This window comes from Pseudorasbora parva, chromosome 2 (genome assembly GCF_024679245.1).
Source record: "Pseudorasbora parva isolate DD20220531a chromosome 2, ASM2467924v1, whole genome shotgun sequence".
NCBI classification, from domain to species: domain Eukaryota; kingdom Metazoa; phylum Chordata; class Actinopteri; order Cypriniformes; family Gobionidae; genus Pseudorasbora; species Pseudorasbora parva.
Genome location: NC_090173.1, coordinates 17484403 through 17504634, shown reverse-complemented (window position 1 = coordinate 17504634; position 20232 = coordinate 17484403). Strand labels below are relative to the sequence as shown.

Here is a 20232-nt window from a genome sequence, read left to right as displayed (position 1 = left end):
TTTTTTTTTTTTTAAATCCTGAAACCTGAAAAATGTATTCATTTAATATAATTTCATGTCATGTATATTAATAAAATATATTTTTTAATTTTTTGCTCTTATGCTCTCAAGGGTTAATTTTTTGCTCTGAAAAAATACAAAATTCAAAAGACTTTGTTTTCCTGGGTCGATTCAAAGAAATTCAACATAGTCACACAACAAAAGAACTTAAGATACAACATACAACACACAATATATCAATAATTACCTTAATTAATTAGGGCTATTTGTTCCCTGATGTTTATAATAATTATTTTCTTTCTTTTTTTATTTAAAGTATTGAACTAACTACATACAGTATATGTATTGATAAAAGATAATCAGAACATCCTATACTCCATTAATCCTTTGAGGATTTTCTGTACTGAATATGTAAGATGGCTGTTGCTAATAAAAACATGTATAAATGTTTTATTTTGATGTTGAAATGAAAGGTAATAAATGGCCAAAATATATATGAATTCACCCTATATGATGAACATACAATCAGGCATAACTTTATGACAGGTGAAGTGAATAACACTGATCATCTCTTCATCACGGCACCTGTTAGTGAGTGGGAGATATTAGGCAACAAGTGAACATTTTGTCCTCAAAGTTGATGTGTTAGAATCGGGAAAAATGGGCAAGTGTAAGGATTTGAGCGAGTTTGACAAGGGCCAAATTGTGATTTGATCAGAGCATCTCCAAAACTGCAGCTCTTGTGGGGTGTTCTGTCTGCAGTGGTCAATATTTATCAAAAGTGGACCAAGGAAGAAATAGTGATGAACCGGTAGCATGTGGGGAGCGAAGGCTGGCCTGTGTGGTCTGATCAAACAGACGAGCTACTGTAGCTCAAAATGCTCAACAAGTTAATGCTGGTTCTGATAGAAAGGTGTCAGAATACACAGTGCATCACAGTTTGTTGCTTATGGGGTCGGCATAGCCGCAGACCAGTCAGAGTACCCATGATGACCCCTGTCCACCGCCGAAAGCGGCAACCGTGGGCATGGGAGCATAACAACTGGACCACGGAGCAATGGAAGAAGGTGGCCTGGTCTGATGAATCACGTTTCCTTTTACATCATGTGGATGGGCCGTGTGCGTGTGCGTCGCTTACCTGTGGAACACATGACACCAGGATGCACTATGGGAAGAAAGCAAGCCAGTGGAGGCGGTGTGATGGTTTGGGCAATGTTCTGCTGGGAAACCTTGGGGCCTGGCCTCCATGTGGATGTTACTTTGACACGTACCACCAACCTAAGCGTTGTTGCAGACCATGTTCACCCTTTCATGGAAACGGAACAGGAACCTGGAAACCCTGGTGGCTGTGGTCTCTTTCAGCAGATAATGCTCCAGCCACAAAGCAAAAATGGTTCAGGAATGGTTTGAGGTGTTGACTTGGTCTCCAAATTCCCCAGAACAATATGTCTTTTATTCAGTTTTAAATTTAAACTATTTTTGCTTCTTTTTTTTGTGCTACTTTGATTGAATTGCACTGAATTGCAATTCTAAAAGTCATTCTACTGCTTCTAGAGTTAGTTTGATTGTTTTTTAACAGCTTAAGCTTATGTTGTTAATGAAACAGGCCCTCAGAACTTTTTGGATATAATCCTGAAATTCATCAGTTCAAGATGATCCATCCAACCTTCATTCAATATGTGACTCAAAGGTGAACGTGTTTTCCAATACATTAATCTACGCACATCACTTTGTCACATTTGTTTCTCTTCGTAAATGTAATGCCATTGTATTTTTGATTAACAGGTTTCTGAAATCCCCACAGCTGGATCAATACAGAGATCTTTACATGCCCAGCACGGGTGCTCTAATGCTGCTGACTGCTTTACACACCTGTGACCAGGTAAACACACCTCCCGTGTCTTTTATCATTAAAACAGCATTAGAAATTCTTATTTCTAAAAGGCTATTTTTACGAGAGTTTTATTGTTAGAGTGAGCCCAAAATCTATTGTAATCTGTTGTTGATAAATAGATGTTGGCTTCTCTCTCAGGTCTCTGCGTATGGCTTCATCACAGACAATTACAATGACTTCTCAGACCATTACTATGACAAGGTCATGAAGCCTCTGATCTTCTATGCCAACCATGACATGATGATGGAGGGACAACTGTGGAAGCAGCTGCACTCTCATAAAGTATTGTGGCTATATCAGAGACAATTAATCTGAAAATAATGTCACTTCAGTGAATCGTTGGACATGGGAAAAACAAGGGTACAGGACTGCAAAAATGAAGACGTTCACAGACTACCCTGCTTCTCCGGCAACGGCACTAAGAAGAATGTTTTTAACGAGCCAAATAATTTAAATCAAAGAGATTGGACGATTTCCAACTTGGAGTCCCATCACAAATTAAGCACAGAGACTGTACTTGTGAAAATACTTAATGATATTTAACTGAATACATGATTCAGACAAAATACCAGTAGTGATTTTACTGTATCAGTATGCACTTGAGACCATAGGACACTCCTAGACAGACTGGAAAACTGATACTCACATGGTTTAGGTCATATACAGAAGGAATTTGTTCCCGTGAAAAATAGGCACCTTTAAATGGACCTCTATGACGTGCCATTTCCCAGGGTTCAGTCTTTGGACCTCTCCTCTTCAGTCTGAACAATGTCTAAAATGTGTTTTAAAATATAGAATATATATAGGAGAGAACATAGGCAACTTTAAATAGACCTTTATGAAGTGTTGTCCCCCAGAGTTCAGTCCTTGGACCTCTCCTCTTCAGTCTGAGTTTGCAATCTCGTGGAATGTATACGCCAAAATGAGTTTTGGCGTGCTTATGGTACGCGGTTTTTCGCATGCATATGATACACACTTTATGGCGTATTATACATACGAACCCCCCACCCCACCACCCTAAACCTACCCAAGAGCGTGTCATATGCACGCCATAAAGTGCGTATCATATGAACGCGAAAAACCGCGTACCATACGCACGCCAAAACTCATTTTGGCGTATACATTCTACGAGATTGCAAACTCATACTATTTATACGCATGACCATGAGATCGTGTTGAACAGAACATAGGCATCTTTAAATAGACCTCTATGACCTGTCGTCCCCCAGGATTCAGTCCTTGGACCTCTCCTCTTCAGTCTGTATAATTTTACATTGTCATGCCAAAAATTAATTTGACAAATCAATCATCATTAGATCGGAATATTAAACATTTCTGGGTATCACGCAAGAGACGGGTTTATTGAGGATGGCTTGTCGATTACACAAGAATATGAATATTTGAAAGATTGCAGTCATTGTGCCGGAAACGGGTTTATTGAGGATGACGTGCCGGTGAGGCAAATTCAGAGGAGACACCGATTTACACGCTCTCTGCAGACACTCCAGGATGCGCTGGTCATGCCCAGGTCCAAATGCATCGATGTCCAGGTCCAAATGCAAGGGTATGCATCAGCGTCAATTTCCCGCCCGAACACGGCCCAAATAAATATTAAATATCTTAAACTGTGTACTGAAGATGAACGGAGGTCTTACGGGTGTGGAACGACATTAGGGTGAGTCATTAATGACAGAATTGTCTTTTTTGGGTGAACTAATCCTTTAAATACATTAAAATATTAATTATTCCAAACTGTTGACCTGCCAAATACGCCACAATAATGGGCTCTCCTCACAGTCAAATCTCTGTACTTAATGACACGTTATGTTCTCCAAATATACTTTGCTTTGTGCGGTGAATCTGTTCATTTATCTGACTCTATAAAAAACTCTTCAAAGCAAAATAAACTCTTTTTTTCTGCTTCAAGGTGCTGGTTTCACCCTGTTTTAGCTTGTGATCACTGTGATAGTGACATTAACTGCTCTATTTAAACATGCCCCAGGTGTGCAACATCTGTTTGTGGGATATCCGGGAAGGTGATAGCAGCCCCTGATCCTTTGATCACAGCTCGCCCTTATCTTTGTGAAAGCAGGTGAAGGGATGCAGAACCACAAGCCTTGTTCTTCAGTTTTCACCTGGTTCTCCACAGCACACAGTCTCATTCAGACGCTTGTCAGAGCCATATTCACCATCCTGTTCCAGATGACTTCATTTAGGAGGGGACAGGAAGCACTTTGATCTGTGGCAGATAAAAAGAGACTTCTCAATCAGTGTGTGCACATGCAAGTTTAAGCATATAAATGAGTCCAAGGACGGTTTAAATAGTTTTCACACTTTATTGATAGCTCAGAACATTGAACAAAACAAACTTTGTTTTCCATTAGTTTTAACTGCACAACAGCATGCAACAAATGACTGCCTATAGGGATGAATAAACATGTGGGAGAAAAAAAATCGCAAATGAGTTCTCTTTAATATTTAACTTCTTTCTCCCAGACAGATATTTAAAAGCATAAACCCATATCCTTCAGAATATCTTATTTTGTGTTCAGCACAATAAAGAAATTCATACAGGTTGGAACAATTTAAGAGCAAGTAAATGATAACAATTAAAACTATTTGAACTATCCCTTTAAGGGCCTTAAACCCTTCACCCCCCCCCCCAAAAAATTCTGTCATTAATTATCACCCTCATGTCCTTCAAAACCCGTAAAATTTCCGTTCATCTTTGGCACACAAATGAAGATCTTTTTGATGAAATCTGAGAGATTTCTGTCCCTCCATAAACAGAAAAGATCATAAAAAGCTCATAAAACTAATCTATACGGATTGAGCCTTTTAGTCCAGATGTTCTGAAGAGACGTGATCGCTTTATATGATGAAAAGATTGAATTTAGGCTTTTATTGCATGAACATTCATCAGCACACACATCTGTTGTGTGTAAGCATGTTATCTGGACGTGCAAGAACCATTGAGGTTCATTCTCATCTTACGCAGCACATTGAGCTTCAGCAAGAACCAATGAGGTTCATTCTCGTGTTACGCAGCACGTTTGAGCTTCAGCAAGAACCAATGAGGTTCATTCTCGTGTTACGCAGCACGTTTGAGCTTCAGCAAGAACCAATGAGGTTCATTCTCGTGTTACGCAGCACGATTGAGCTTCAGCAAGAACCAATGAGGTTCATTCTCGTGTTACACAGCACGATTGAGCTTCAGCAAGAACCAATGAGGTTCATTCTCGTGTTACGCAGCACGATTGAGCTTCAGCAAGAACCAGTGAGGTTCATTCTCGTGTCACGCAGCACGATTGAGCTTCAGCAAGAACCAATGAGGTTCATTCTTGTGTTACGCAGCACGATTGAGCTTCAGCAAGAACCAATGAGGTTCATTCTCGTATTACGCAGCACGATTGAGCTTCAGCAAGAACCAATGAGGTTCATTCTCGTGTTACGCAGCACGTTTGAGCTTCAGCAAGAACCAATGAGGTTCATTCTTGTGTTATGCAGCACGTTTGAGCTTCAGCAAGAACCAATGAGGTTCATTCTCGTGTTACGCAGCACGTTTGAGCTTCAGCAAGAACCAATGAGGTTTATTCTTGTGTTACTCAGCACCTTTGAGCTTCAGCAAGAACCAATGAGGTTCATTCTTGTGTTACGCAGCACCTTTGAGCTTCAGCAAGAACCAACGAGGTTCATTCTCGTGTTACGCAGCACGTTTGAGCTTCAGCAAGAACCAATGAGGTTCATTCTCGTGATACGCAGCACGTTTGAGCTTCAGAAAGAACCAATGAGGTTCATTCTTGTGTTATGCAGCACGTTTGAGCTTCAGCAAGAACCAATGAGGCTCATTCTTGTGTGATGCAGCACGTTTGAGCTTCAGCAAGAACCAATGAGGTTTATTCTTGTGTTACTCAGCACCTTTGAGCTTCAGCAAGAACCAATGAGGTTTATTCTTGTGTTACGCAGCACCTTTGAGCTTCAGCAAGAACCAATGAGGTTCATTCTCGTGTTACGCAGCACGTTTGAGCTTCAGCAAGAACCAATGAGGTTTATTCTTGTGTTACTCAGCACCTTTGAGCTTCAGCAAGAACCAATGAGGTTCATTCTCGTGTTACTCAGCACGTTTGAGCTTCAGCAAGAACCAATGAGGTTTATTCTTGTGTTACTCAGCACCTTTGAGCTTCAGCAAGAACCAATGAGGTTCATTCTCGTGTTACGCAGCACGTTTGAGCTTCAGCAAGAACCAATGAGGTTCATTCTTGTGTTACGCAGCACGTTTGAGCTTCAGCAAGAACCAATGAGGTTCATTCTTGTGTGATGCAGCACGTTTGAGCTTCAGCAAGAACCAGTGAGGTTCATTCTTGTGTTACGCAGCACGTTTGAGCTTCAGCAAGAACCAATGAGGTTTATTCTCGTGATACGCAGCACGTTTGAGCTTCAGCAAGAACCAATGAGGTTCATTCTTGTGTTACGCAGCACGTTTGAGCTTCAGCAAGAACCAATGAGGTTTATTCTCGTGATACGCAGCACGTTTGAGCTTCAGCAAGAACCAATGATGTTCATTCTTGTGTTACGCAGCACGTTTGAGCTTCAGCAAGAACCAATGAGGTTCATTCTTGTGTGATGCAGCACGTTTGAGCTTCAGCAAGAACCAATGAGGTTCATTCTTGTGTTACGCAGCACGTTTGAGCTTCAGCAAGAACCAATGAGGTTCATTCTTGTGTGATGCAGCACGTTTGAGCTTCAGCAAGAACCAATGAGGTTTATTCTTGTGTTACGCAGCACCTTTGAGCTTCAGCAAGAACCAATGAGGTTTATTCTTGTGTTACGCAGCACGTTTGAGCTTCAGCAAGAACCAATGAGGTTCATTCTTGTGTGATGCAGCACGTTTGAGCTTCAGCAAGAACCAATGAGGTTCATTCTTGTGTTACGCAGCACGTTTGAGCTTCAGCAAGAACCAATGAGGTTCATTCTTGTGTGATGCAGCACGTTTGAGCTTCAGCAAGAACCAATGAGGTTTATTCTTGTGTTACGCAGCACGATTGAGCTTCAGCAAGAACCAATGAGGTTCATTCTCGTGTTACGCAGCACGTTTGAGCTTCAGCAAGAACCAATGAGGTTCATTCTCGTGTTATGCAGCACGTTTGAGCTTCAGCAAGAACCAATGAGGTTCATTCTCGTGTTACGCAGCACGTTTGAGCCTCAGCAAGAACCAATGAGGTTCATTCTCGTGATGCGCAGCACGATTGAGCTTCAGCAAGAACCAATGAGGTTCATTCTCGTGTTACGCAGCACGATTGAGCTTCAGCAAGAACCAGTGAGGTTCATTCTCGTGTCACGCAGCACGATTGAGCTTCAGCAAGAACCAATGAGGTTCATTCTCGTGATACGCAGAAAGATTGAGCTTCAGCAAGAACCAATAAGGTTCATTCTCGTGATACGCAGCACGATTGAGCTTCAGCAAGAACCAATGACGTTCATTCTCGTGTTACGCACCACAATTGAGCTTCAGCAAGAACCAATGAGGTTCATTCTCGTGTTACGCAGCACGATTGAGCTTCAGCAAGAACCAATGAGGTTTATTCTTGTGTTACGCAGCACGTTTGAGCTTCAGCAAGAACCAATGAGGTTCATTCTCGTGATACGCAGCACGTTTGAGCTTCAGCAAGAACCAATGAGGTTCATTCTTGTGTTAAGCAGCACGTTTGAGCTTCAGCAAGAACCAATGAGGTTCATTCTTGTGTTACGCAGCACGTTTGAGCTTCAGCAAGAACCAATGAGGTTCATTCTCGTGATACGCAGCACGTTTGAGCTTCAGCAAGAACCAATGAGGTTCATTCTTGTGTGATGCAGCACGTTTGAGCTTCAGCAAGAACCAATGAGGTTTATTCTTGTGTTACGCAGCACCTTTGAGCTTCAGCAAGAACCAATGAGGTTCATTCTCGTGTTACTCAGCACCTTTGAGCTTCAGCAAGAACCAATGAGGTTCATTCTCGTGTTATGCAGCACGTTTGAGCTTCAGCAAGAACCAATGAGGTTTTTCTTGTGTTACGCAGCACCTTTGAGCTTCAGCAAGAACCAATGAGGTTCATTCTCGTGTTACGCAGCACGTTTGAGCTTCAGCAAGAACCAATGAGGTTCATTCTTGTGTTACTCAGCACCTTTGAGCTTCAGCAAGAACCAATGAGGTTCATTCTCGTGTTATGCAGCACGTTTGAGCTTCAGCAAGAACCAATGAGGTTTTTCTTGTGTTACGCAGCACCTTTGAGCTTCAGCAAGAACCAATGAGGTTCATTCTCGTGTTACGCAGCACGTTTGAGGTTCAGCAAGAACCAATGAGGTTCATTCTCGTGTTACGCAGCACGTTTGAGCTTCAGCAAGAACCAATGAGGTTTATTCTCGTGATACGCAGCACGTTTGAGCTTCAGCAAGAACCAATGAGGTTTATTCTCGTGATACGCAGCACGTTTGAGCTTCAGCAAGAACCAATGAGGTTCATTCTTGTGTTACGCAGCACGTTTGAGCTTCAGCAAGAACCAATGAGGTTCATTCTTGTGTGATGCAGCACGTTTGAGCTTCAGCAAGAACCAATGAGGTTTATTCTTGTGTTACGCAGCACCTTTGAGCTTCAGCAAGAACCAATGAGGTTTATTCTTGTGTTACGCAGCACGTTTGAGCTTCAGCAAGAACCAATGAGGTTCATTCTTGTGTTACGCAGCACGTTTGAGCTTCAGCAAGAATGAGGTTCATTCATGTGTGATGCAGCACGATTGAGCTTCAGCAAGAACCAATGAGGTTCATTCTTGTGTTACGCAGCACGTTTGAGCTTCAGCAAGAATGAGGTTCATTCATGTGTGATGCAGCACGATTGAGCTTCAGCAAGAACCAATGAGGTTCATTCTCGTGTCACGCAGCACGTTTGAGCTTCAGCAAGAACCAATGAGGTTCATTCTCGTGTTACGCAGCACGTTTGAGCTTCAGCAAGAACCAATGAGGTTCATTCTCGTGTTACGCAGCACGTTTGAGCTTCAGCAAGAACCAATGAGGTTCATTCTCGTGATGCGCAGCACGATTGAGCTTCAGCAAGAACCAATGAGGTTCATTCTCGTGTTACGCAGCACGATTGAGCTTCAGCAAGAACCAATGAGGTTCATTCTCGTGTTATGCAGCACGTTTGAGCTTCAGCAAGAACCAATGAGGTTCATTCTCGTGTTACGCAGCACGTTTGAGCTTCAGCAAGAACCAATGAGGTTCATTCTCGTGATGCACAGCACGATTGAGCTTCAGCAAGAACCAATGAGGTTCATTCTCGTGTTACGCAGCACGATTGAGCTTCAGCAAGAACCAATGAGGTTCATTCTCGTGTTATGCAGCACGTTTTAGCTTCAGCAAGAACCAATGAGGTTCATTCTCGTGTTACGCAGCACGTTTGAGCTTCTGCAAGAACCAATGAGGTTCATTCTCGTGTTACGCAGCACGTTTGAGCTTCAGCAAGAACCAATGAGGTTCATTCTTGTGTTACACAGCACGTTTGAGCTTCAGCAAGAACCAATGAGGTTCATTCTCGTGTTACGCAGCATGTTTGAGCTTCAGCAAGAACCAATGAGGTTCATTCTCGTGATGCGCAGCACGATTGAGCTTCAGCAAGAGGTTTGTCCTCGCCTGTATGTTGAGCAGGTTTGGTTGAGCTTCTGATTATGTCCGTTAATCAATGTTTTATATGTTAATAAAAGCCTAAATTACATCATCATATAAAGTTATCAAGTCTCTTCAGTAAATATGAACTAAGCCACTCAAATCATATGGATTAGTTTTACAATCTTAATAAACACGTCAAAGTGTCAGTTGCAAAGCTGTCAATGGAGGGAAGCTCTCAGATTTCATCAAAAAGATCTTGGGAACACTTTACAATGGGTGCACTAATATGCATTAATTCATGATTAATTAAAGCAGACAACTGAAAGTTGAGATGCATTACTTTGACCCGTTGTGGTAATTAAAATGTAAACTATTAGTTAATATAATATGTTTTAAGGAATTAATACATTGACATAACTAATAAAAATGTAATGATTACTTATTAGTCATGTAGAATCTTCATTGGCTGCTGATCCAGTTATCATTAATAAATGTGTTAGTTCACCATTAGTATGCATGAACTCATGACTATCTGTGCATTAGTTAAGTATGAATTAATGCATATTTGTGCACCCGTATTGTAATTACACTGTAGACCCTTCCCTTACACCTAACCCTACCCTTAAACTTACCCACACCATCACACCTGTCCCTAACTCTACCCGTATCCTACCTCAATATCAGCAAAAGTGTTTTGCAATATAATATGAACACAATAAGTACACACCGTGCTTACTTTTTGATGTAAGTAGTAGGCTAGTTAAGGCCAACTAATATAAAGTGGGACCCTGAAATCAATTAGAAAATCTCAATAGCCACACTTTTGCATCAAATTCTCCCAAAACCAAATGATCTGAGATGTTCTCTCCACACTAATTGTATAGCTCTGGACTTTGTAATGAATAGTTATATTTGAGTATATAAATAATTTCTGCTTCACGAATAGTCTAATACATCAGATAAGATGAAGGAGCATCCGGCAAATGAGTGGCGTTTGGCGGCAGAGCAGCGGATGAGTCCCAGAGGGCGGCAGAGCGGCACAGCTGCTACCCCGGAGCGGGACGGGCGTCGGGGCAGCGTTGCTCCCTCCCACTGGGAGGAGGGCCGACCCGCACTGGAGCTGCTATGCCTGCCGCTCGACTCCACTCACAGTGTTGGAGCTCTCGAAACACGCACATGCAAATCCATGCAGACGTATAGTTTGGAGAAAACACGGGCGAGAAAATAACCTTATTAAGACTCGAGCGCGAGTAGCAGCAGTGAAGGTTGTTCACACTTATAGTAAAGAGTTTTTCTCGGCTAAGCGTTGACTAAAGGTGACTTTGAGTTGGCTGTTCTTGAAGTGTCTGGACTGGAGAGAGTGAACGAGTCACTGATCCTGAACCCGCTGTTATGGCACCAACCGACAGCGAAAATTAATACATTACTCTAATTTAATGGTAAGTGTGTTCATTATAACTAATGGAGAAGTATTGTTTAAGCTAATAGTAGATTAAAGCTAATAGTGTATCGCGGTACTAGATGTGATATTTCACCGAATTATCATTTCATTTTCGTGTTTTTCCAAACTAAACCACCATACTAACTAGTTTCGCGAAAGTACAATGTTTATTGCTTTTGTTGTGAGGTACGTTTGTTATAAAGTGTAAGAAGCTTCATTGTTATGAATTCGTCTAGCATGTAACAACTTTACTTTCAGCTGTAGTAAATACATTTTGGCGGACACTATGGTTACCATGACGATTTTCTTTTGTACAGCTCTCTGCAAATTGGATTTTGGATCTACCAGACATACTTTATTAGTATATTATGCTATCAACCACATTACAGTGTGCTATTATGCATCTTCAACTAGCACCAGCTATTGCATGATTTATGATTGAATAGTGTTATGAAGAAACGTGTTATGTCATTGTTTGTTTATTTTGGCACACACGTGATGTCTGTGCTCAGAGACCTTCTGTATGGATGGAAAGGGGTTGTGTTAGGCTGGTAACCTAAGGGATGTAGCTCTAAACCCCACAAGAGCTGATCCAGGGCCATCACCATTGCATTTTTCATCAACCTCAGGTTACTCCAGGACTGAATCTGTTGGTGTTCAGAGAAGGCCTGTGCTAAAAATAGGTTTAAGATGAGATTTTCAGGCTATGATAACCGTCACAGAAAAATTAACAGTTTCATGATATATACAGTGTATTAAACAATCAATTATTAATATTATCATCAGTTAAACTAACCATTACATTTTTGTTTGTTAAACATTTGGCTATAGCAGACTTGAAACTATGTGTGTGTTTTGTTTATTTAAATTTCAGTAATTAAAAACAAATATGGTTTATTAAACAAACAAGTATTAATATTATCATCAGTTAAAATTAACTTTAAATTAATAAAAACAGTTTTATTTTGGTTGAACATCATAGCAGACTTGGAACCATGTATTTGTTTTATTCACATTCTAATAATCAAAACATATTGTTTATTAAACAACCAATTTTTTATATTATCATCATTAATAATAAGAGTAATTTTAAATGCATTTATTCTGAAATGTTTTATTCAAATGTTATGATTTAATACAAATATATTATTAAAAATGGTGGCAAATCAAATGAATGCACAAAGCTAACAATTTAACTAATGTTTTAAAATGTAATCAAATGAAAATTTATAATATTTTTTTGGCAACGTGCTGCACAGCAGAGATTGACAAAATTAAACCGTGGACAAAAATGATATTCCTTAAATAATGTTTAAATACATTGCATTATTATTATTATTGTTATTATTATTTTGAGAAGTATATTCTATTGTGCAACAGTAGGCTAATATTTCTGTCATAATTTTTCAAGTTTAACCAAACTTTTGTTTTGAAGGGTGAAGTTATGTGCTTTTCAGAGTGTATTTACATTTACATTTATGCATTTGGCAGACGCTTTTATCCAATGCGACTTACATTGCATTTTTTAAGGTACACATTTTACATTTTTGTCAGTTATTGCTTTCCCTGGGAATCGAACCCATGACCTTGGCGTTGCTAGCGCCATGTTCTACTGTTTGAGCTACAGGAATGGCCAACTATTTGACAATGGTTTTTCTCAAATAAAATGATGAAACGCTTATTAATCTTTCTCTCAGAGAAGCTCTGGATATGTTTGTGTGTTCACGTCCTCATATTGTGAGACGTCAGATATACATTTATATAGAAGTCTTTTGCACTCTTATATTCACAGACCATGTCGCGATTTGATTTATTGTACAGCTCTACTTTCGATATAGTCATCCGTCCATCAGTTAATACAGGTCTAGCAGCGTTTAACCGAGTAAAAACAAAGCAACACACCTGATGTACGTTCTTCATTCATCATTCTGTTGAAGTATTGGTAAAAATTCTTGCTGTATTTTTGGAGAAAAGTACATCTCCATCTTACTCCGACCAAAGTGATTTGAACGCACCTGACGTCACACGTACTGTCTGTTTCCCAAGAGGACTTGCAAGCACCATGATTAGCGACCTGTTCCGGCAAACCGTCGCTTATTTCTTTGCATCTCTAAAATGAATATGACGGTTCATAAACAAGAGGCCCAGTGACTGAGCTTGTTTAACCGTTATTCCTGTTTGTGAGTTGTTTTCATCACTCAAAGCAGTTTGATCCAATGGATCCTCACATTCACCTGTCCTGTTCCTCCTCTTTCTTTTTTTCGAACTGTGGCTTTCCTCATGATAAACAGCATCTGTAAACATGCTCATGAAGTTCAATCAAAGCGTTATAAACCTGTCATAACAGCACTCCACCCTGGCTCAAAAACACACATTATCAGCGGTTTGGCAGCAGCGTGTGAAAACTATTGGCCTTGAGGGAAACGAAAGAGGACGCTATTAAGAGTGACAGTTCTGAGTGTTTTGGGTGTGTAGAGAAGGCATGCTCGTTCAGGGTTGTGCATTGGAAGAGTGATTATGAGACGGCCGTGTGGCGCTCATTTACTGCTCAAGCTGTGACCGAGACACACTGAGTGTGGAGGTCCCATGTGCTGCGCTGCATATGGTTATTGCTGTTTTTTTTAAGTAAAAAAAAAACTTAAAGGGTTAGTTCACCCAAAAATTTTTCTTTCATTAATGACTCACCCCAATGTAGTTCCACACCCCTAAGACCTCCGTTCATCCTCAGAACACAGTTTAAGATATTTTAGATTTAGTCAGAGGGCTTTCTGTCCTTTGAATGTAAGTGTATGCCCACTTGCTGTCCACGTCCAGATCAAAGTAGTCCATATGTGACATCAGTTGGTTAGTGAGACTTTTTTGAAGGGTCGACAATATATTTTGGTCCAAAAATATAAAAAAATACGACTTTATTCAGCATTGTCTTCTCTTCCGTGTTTGTTTTCAAACCTCAAATAAAGATTCAAACAGTCGTGAATCAGCAGATTGATTCGTGATTCGGTTCGCCAATGTCACGTGATTTCAGCAGTTTGCCAGTTTGACACGCGATCTGAATCATGATTCATGACCGTTTGATTCTTTATTTGAGGAACACGGAGGTGAGAGATGACAATGCTGAATAAAGTTGTATTTTTTAATATTTGGATCAAAATGTATTGTCGACGCTTCAAAAGAGTCTAACTAACCGACTGATGTCGCATATGGACTACTTTGATGATGTTTTCATTACCTTCTGGATGTGAACAGCAAGTGGTAATACACTTACATTCAAAGGACAGAAAGCCCTCGGACTAAATCTAAAATATCTTAAACTGTGTTCTGAAGATGAACGGAGGTCTTACGGGTGTGGAACGACATTAGGGTGAGTCATTAATGATATCAATTTCATTTTTTGGGTGAACTAACCCTTTAAGACGCTTAAGTTAAGCTTGTGATTGTTTTTAATTTGTGTGCTTTGACAGCAAGTATTTTTGAGATGGTGTACTATCAAGACTTTTAAGTTCACAGGCCTCATTTGGCGTGTTTAAACGTTTTCTTAGACTACTAGTCTCAGCAGTTTTTTAAATAGTAGTGCAATTACTACTACTGCTCAAGCTTAGGGTTAGGCTGCGGCATGCAAACACAGATACAAATGCTTGGCCAACAGATTTAAAATGTGCAGGAGCATACTTAAAGCTGAAGTGTCACTGCCGATTGTTACAAACCGGTTTTTGCAAAAAATCCCACCTCCTTCTGTCGGAGGTCTGTTACACACAACTATTAAAGCTGAAAGTTTGGCTGCACCACATTTGACCTGAACTTACATCGCTTTGTGGCTAAAAAGTTCAAGTAATCTTATATTTTGAGAGACTTATTGACGTTGACACAGTCATTCAGGTCTACAGATACTTTGAGACTTTGATTTGGAGGGCAAAAGTTTTTTCTAAGAAGTTATTACAAAACTACTCAGGATTTTCTTTTCAAGAATTTCATCATTTTAATGAGAATTTATTTCTTTATTATGATATTATCCCTCCCCCATGCCCCCCCAAAACATCAAAATAAATGGTGTGAGCATCATGTCATTGACACAAAGACAATACATATGTATATATGTAGTTAAAATTGGCTTAAAGGTATAGTTCACCCCAACATGTAAATCTTATCATCATATTATGTAATAATAAAACAAGTTTTTTGTCAATGCAATAAATGCCAATGCGTTACAGTGCTATTTTGAACCTCACTGACCTTAATTTTACTTTGTTACAGGTTTGGGGTCGGTACATTTAAAAAAAAAAAATACACTGACGTCTCTTCTAAGTCTCTTCTACTCACTAAGTCTGCACTTATTAGATCAAAAATACAGTCAAAACTGTGATATTGTGAAATATTATTACCATTTAAAGGGGTAGTTCACCCAAAAATGAAAATGACCCCATGATTTACTCACCCTCAAGTCATCCTAGGTGTATATGACATTTTTCTTTCAGACGAATACAATAAGAGTTATACTTAAATAATATCCTGGCTAATCTAAGCTTTATAATGGTAGCCCAGAACTTGATGCCCAAAAAAGTGCATCCATCCATTTATACCGCCTTCCATGTTTAACTTACGAAAAAAGTGCAACTGGCGCGACGATGACGTCAGATGTAGCGCAAACGCTTTGAACTGCGAGAGGTTTTACACTTTTTGCGTAAGTTAAATAATAAAGGCAGTCTGCCAGAAGCTAGATATTTTACTTGATAACATTTTAAAAATGGGTATTTTTCTTACACAAATGCATTGCTTCACTTTTCTTTATTTACCACCTGGAGCCATGTGGAGCAGTTATATGATGGGTGAATGCACTTTTTTGGGCTTTCAATTTCGGGCTGCCATTCTAATTCAATTTCGGGCTGCCATTCAAGCTTTAAAGAGCCAGGACATTTTTAATATAACTCTGATGGTTTTGTCTGAAAGAAGGAAGCCATATACACCTAGGATGGCTTGAGGGTGAGTAAATTATGGTATTATTTTAATATAACTTTTATATTGTGATATAACTGTTTTTTAAACAGTTAACTCGAGTAATTGACTTTCCTGTAGCTCAAACAGTAGAGCATGGCGCTAACAACGCCAAAGTCATGGGTTCGATTCCCAGGGAAAGCAAGAACTGACAATAATGTAAAATGTGTACCTTAAAATGCAATGTATGTCGCTTTGGATAAAAGCGTCTGCCAAATGCGTAAATGTAATATGCTGATTTGATGCTCAAGAAACATTTCATATTATTATCAATGTTGGAAACAGTTGTGCTGCTTCATAGTTTTGTGGAAACCGATTCTTTGATCAAAAAAATAGCATATATTTGAAATAATTTGAAAAGGTCTTTATTGTCACGTTTGATCATTTGATGCATCCTTGCTGAATAATTTTTTTTTTTTTAACTCAATTGAACAGTAGTGTGTAATTTGTGTGTTCAACAATAGAAAGTCTTGAAGTGACATGAGGGTGAGTGATGACAGAATTTACATCTTGGCTATCAGCATGAAAAATCCACCTGTAGTTTTTCCTTGTGAAATCTAAGGAATTAATCAAGTGTGAAAGGTGTAAAGAGTCTCTAAGGCTTGCTGTAAAAGTATCATAGTTGGCTTCTTTTCTTATTGTTACTTTCCCTGTCTTGCTGCTTTGCTGATGCACTGTTCTTGACTGGTCTATTAACAGTAGTATTTTTCTTGCCGACTCCTTTTCCAGGTTTTGGTCTGCTGATCCAAACTGTCCAAAACTCCAGACTTCTCAACCTTCTAAACCACAGCATCAACAGCGCCCCTGCGTTCCCAGAATCTGAGCTCCACACGGCCCAAAAAGGCTCTGGAAACTTGAGAACGAAAAACCGGAAGGCAATTCATAAGGCAAAATAGATTTTCCATTTCTCCAACCTTCCGCATCCATAACCAGACAGAGCGCTGAAGTAGACGGTCTGTTGATTTTGATGACGTGATTGTTGGAGAAATACTGATATCTGGTTGCTTGTGGTTCGCTCAGACGTCTGGCTCTCACCTACCCCGACTGAAGTAAGCACTACCGAAAGAAAGAAAGGATTCCGGGATAGGTTCATGCCGCGGTTGCGCCGCTGAATGGAGGTGTAAGGGAGGAGCGGGACTCTTGTGGGACGCTGGTGGAGTTGTGGCTGGTGGGGATCATGGGAAAAGAGACGGATCTTCTGCAAGCGGTCAAGAATGGAGATCTAGCTACTACACAGAAACTGCTGGCCAAGGTCAAAGCCAGCAAAAGCAGTGAGTAACATGTCATTGCTATTATAAAACAGCTTTTGATGACGTGTATCGATGAAGATCTTTGCTTTCGCAGCCTCCCATTGGCAATTAAGGAGCTAAAAAATGGGCTATGAAACATTTTGAATATTTTTTTCTGATGATTCTGTTATGATTTTCTTCCAATCATGACTATGGCTGGCTCATATACATCAAAAACATTCTTGATATGCACGTATTTGCTCTAAAATGGTCTGCAGTGGTGCTCATTTCTAGGATGTTAAAGAGTAGCTCACCCATAGTTCTGAAAATAGTTATTTATTCATCCAAACCTGTATGACTTTCTTTCTTCCATACAAAGAAACAAAGAAGATATTTAGCATAATGTCCATGCTGCTCTTTTTTTTCATACATTTACATTTTACATTTACATTTATGCATTTGGCAGACGCTTTTATCCAAAGCGACTTACACTACATTCAAGGTACACATTTTACATTATTGTCAATTCTTGCTTTCCCTGGGAATCGAACCCATGACCTTGGCGTTGCTAGCGCCACACTCTACTGGTTGAGCTACAGGAAAGCCTCACAATGGAAATACAATGAAAGTAGATGGTGAGAAAGTGCACTGTAAACCCAAATAAGTTGGCAAAAGTAAAAAAAAATTAGGAAACCAGTTACATCAAAATTGAGAAATTATTAAGAAATTTCAGAACATTTTTATTTTGTACTCATACATTTTAATTGCTGATAACTAGTGCTAGGCATTTGATTAATTGATTAAAGAGGCATAATGGGCAGTAAGTAAGTAATATAATTTTACACAGTACACACACATATTATGTAAACACAAACTTTTATTTTACATCCGATTAATCGATTGTCCAGCATTACTCTGAACTTGAAATATTTGAGTAAGCTAATTCATACATTTAACTTTACAATAAAATGATCATGTAATCTCAACTTAAATACTTTTAATAGTGGAACCGTGGCTAGCTTTAACTAGCTAATTCAGCAAATGCTAATTGGTAATACGATGCTTTAATAGCATTAGAATAGCATAGCAATTTCTGAATGAGTACAGCAATATTAAACATTTTATATAATGTACAGCTCAGGGAAAAATTAAGAAGACCACTTAAAATGGATTTCTCAATGTTAAGTGGTCTCTTCATTTTTTCCAGATCTGTTCTCAAACTAAGCTCATGATCCACTCGTCACCATGACGGTAACCCTCCAAAAAACAAAACATAACAGAAACTCTTCTAAACTAGCATTATAAAACATAAAATATGACTGAATCTCCCACTTAACATTAATCTTGTATTATGTACATTATATAACACTTATTTTTAGCATTTACTTTTGAGTGTCATGGCAAAGCATGCTGGGAAAAAGAAATCCCAGTGCAGTTTCAGTTAAATTTACAATTTGTCTACATTTTTAAAGTTTCCTAAACTCAAAACAATGAAACAATTCAGATGACTTCAAATGTGTCAGTTTTGTGAGCTCAAAGAAAAAGAAAGTTCTAAATTCAGGTTTGGAATGATGCAAGAATATTAATTTTGGGTTAAAGAGCCCTTTAATCGTGGTTAAGCATGGGAATTCATGCTTGAAAGCATGATCAAATTAGCCACAAGATTTACTTAATAAGCATGCAATGTGGTAATGTGAAGAACTTTGAGTGCAAATCGGTTTGGCTTGCTACAGACATAATTGGGAAACACACATTTGCACATATTTACTTACACATAGCCCACTTAATTACTTTTCATTTCACAAGTTTATTTTCAGGAGGTCAAAGTTCAGGACCCACTTGTCTGCTCAGCGGTTATCAATGGTGACTGTTGTTTTGGTTAAGTGTATTTCTTTTCTTTGCAATCTCGAATGATCTAGCGTGAATGAACTCACCGCTTGGAGAGCCCCATTCATGCCTGTTTTCCCCAGTCCCACCATTTGGTCTTTGTTTGAGGTGTATTTTATCTCCTGGTTTGTGTTCTTTAAGAGCAGTGTGATTGGCCTTTGGAACATCTTGCCAACCAGGTCCTGATAACATCAACAGACTGTAGAGTGTGTTTGCGTTCTACTTTTATCTCTTTATGGCAGCACATTAAGAGAGAGCTGTATGCACTCGACTCCAGTATGAAGAGCTCATTCGCTCTGTGATGTGGTCCAGACTGCAGAGGGGAAGAGAGGTAGTTGCTCCCCCAGTACGACCTCACAAACTCCCAGCCATCAGAAGAGAAGCTGTGATAACATATAAAGACAGTTGTAAAAGCAATATGCCATTAAACAGACATTTTACTATGGTAAAGAAGTGTTGTTGTGCAAATCAGTCAGGATTCTTTAATGAATAGAAAGTTAACAAGAACAGCATTTATTTGTAAGATAAATCTTTTGTAACATTATAAATGTCTTTACTCTCCCTTTTGATCAATTTAGAGATGCAGCGAAAATTCAGCTACCGAATTTGCAGCGAAAAACCAGCTATTTTTGGTTTTGGGTCGAAATGGTTTTGGAGGGCTGAAATCAGTGACCGAAACAGACATTTAATTAGCGCTTCTCCGATGGCACGTTTTGACTGTGTTCAGCTTGCATGTCATGCACACAACGTGGATAAGCTACAACAGTTAAACGTGCAGCTTCACCAAAATTTGTAGTGTGCCTGCCATCCAATAATTGCAAGCTTTGTGCTCTGTTACTTTTAAAATGAAGCAAAGTCTCAACTTTAAAATTCTGTAAATTTGATTATGAAGTTCAAACAATAAGGGCCTCTATCATACACCCAGCGCAATGCAATGCCAGGCATGACGCAAGTGTTTTTTGCTAGTATTAGCCCGACGCAGTTATCATTTTCACGTCAAGCTCTACGTTGTTTAAATAGCAAATGCACTCGCGCCCATCTGCCCATCAAAAAACCAGGTGTGTTCAGGAGCATTGTTGGCGTGTTGCTATTTTGAGGAGGAACTGAAAACGACTGCCATTGACCAACAAAAACCTGGACTAAAGTCAATAGTG

The 20232-nt window shown here is 39.5% G+C and overlaps 2 protein-coding genes across 5 annotated transcripts in view; both read left to right on the top strand.

The window, feature by feature from the left end:
- st6galnac2 (ST6 (alpha-N-acetyl-neuraminyl-2,3-beta-galactosyl-1,3)-N-acetylgalactosaminide alpha-2,6-sialyltransferase 2) overlaps positions 1–2785 on the top strand; it is a 9420-nt gene extending 6635 nt beyond the window's left edge. Inside the window, exons 6-8 of the mRNA XM_067427047.1 lie at positions 1607–1690; positions 1786–1882; positions 2033–2785. Coding sequence (XP_067283148.1) covers positions 1607–1690; positions 1786–1882; positions 2033–2209 — 358 coding nt within the window. The 3' untranslated portion in view covers positions 2210–2785. The remainder of the gene's footprint in view (positions 1–1606; positions 1691–1785; positions 1883–2032) is intronic.
- Positions 2786–10491: 7706 nt separating this feature from the next.
- LOC137092972 (caskin-2) overlaps positions 10492–20232 on the top strand; it is a 95243-nt gene continuing 85502 nt past the window's right edge. For 2 of the 4 annotated variants that reach the window (XM_067457574.1, XM_067457565.1), the window contains exons 1-2: positions 10492–10971; positions 16692–17233. In XM_067457574.1, coding sequence (XP_067313675.1) covers positions 17140–17233 — 94 coding nt within the window. In that variant the 5' untranslated portion in view covers positions 10492–10971; positions 16692–17139. The remainder of the gene's footprint in view (positions 10972–16691; positions 17234–20232) is intronic. The other 2 variants (XM_067457593.1, XM_067457585.1) reach the window with 1 other exon arrangement.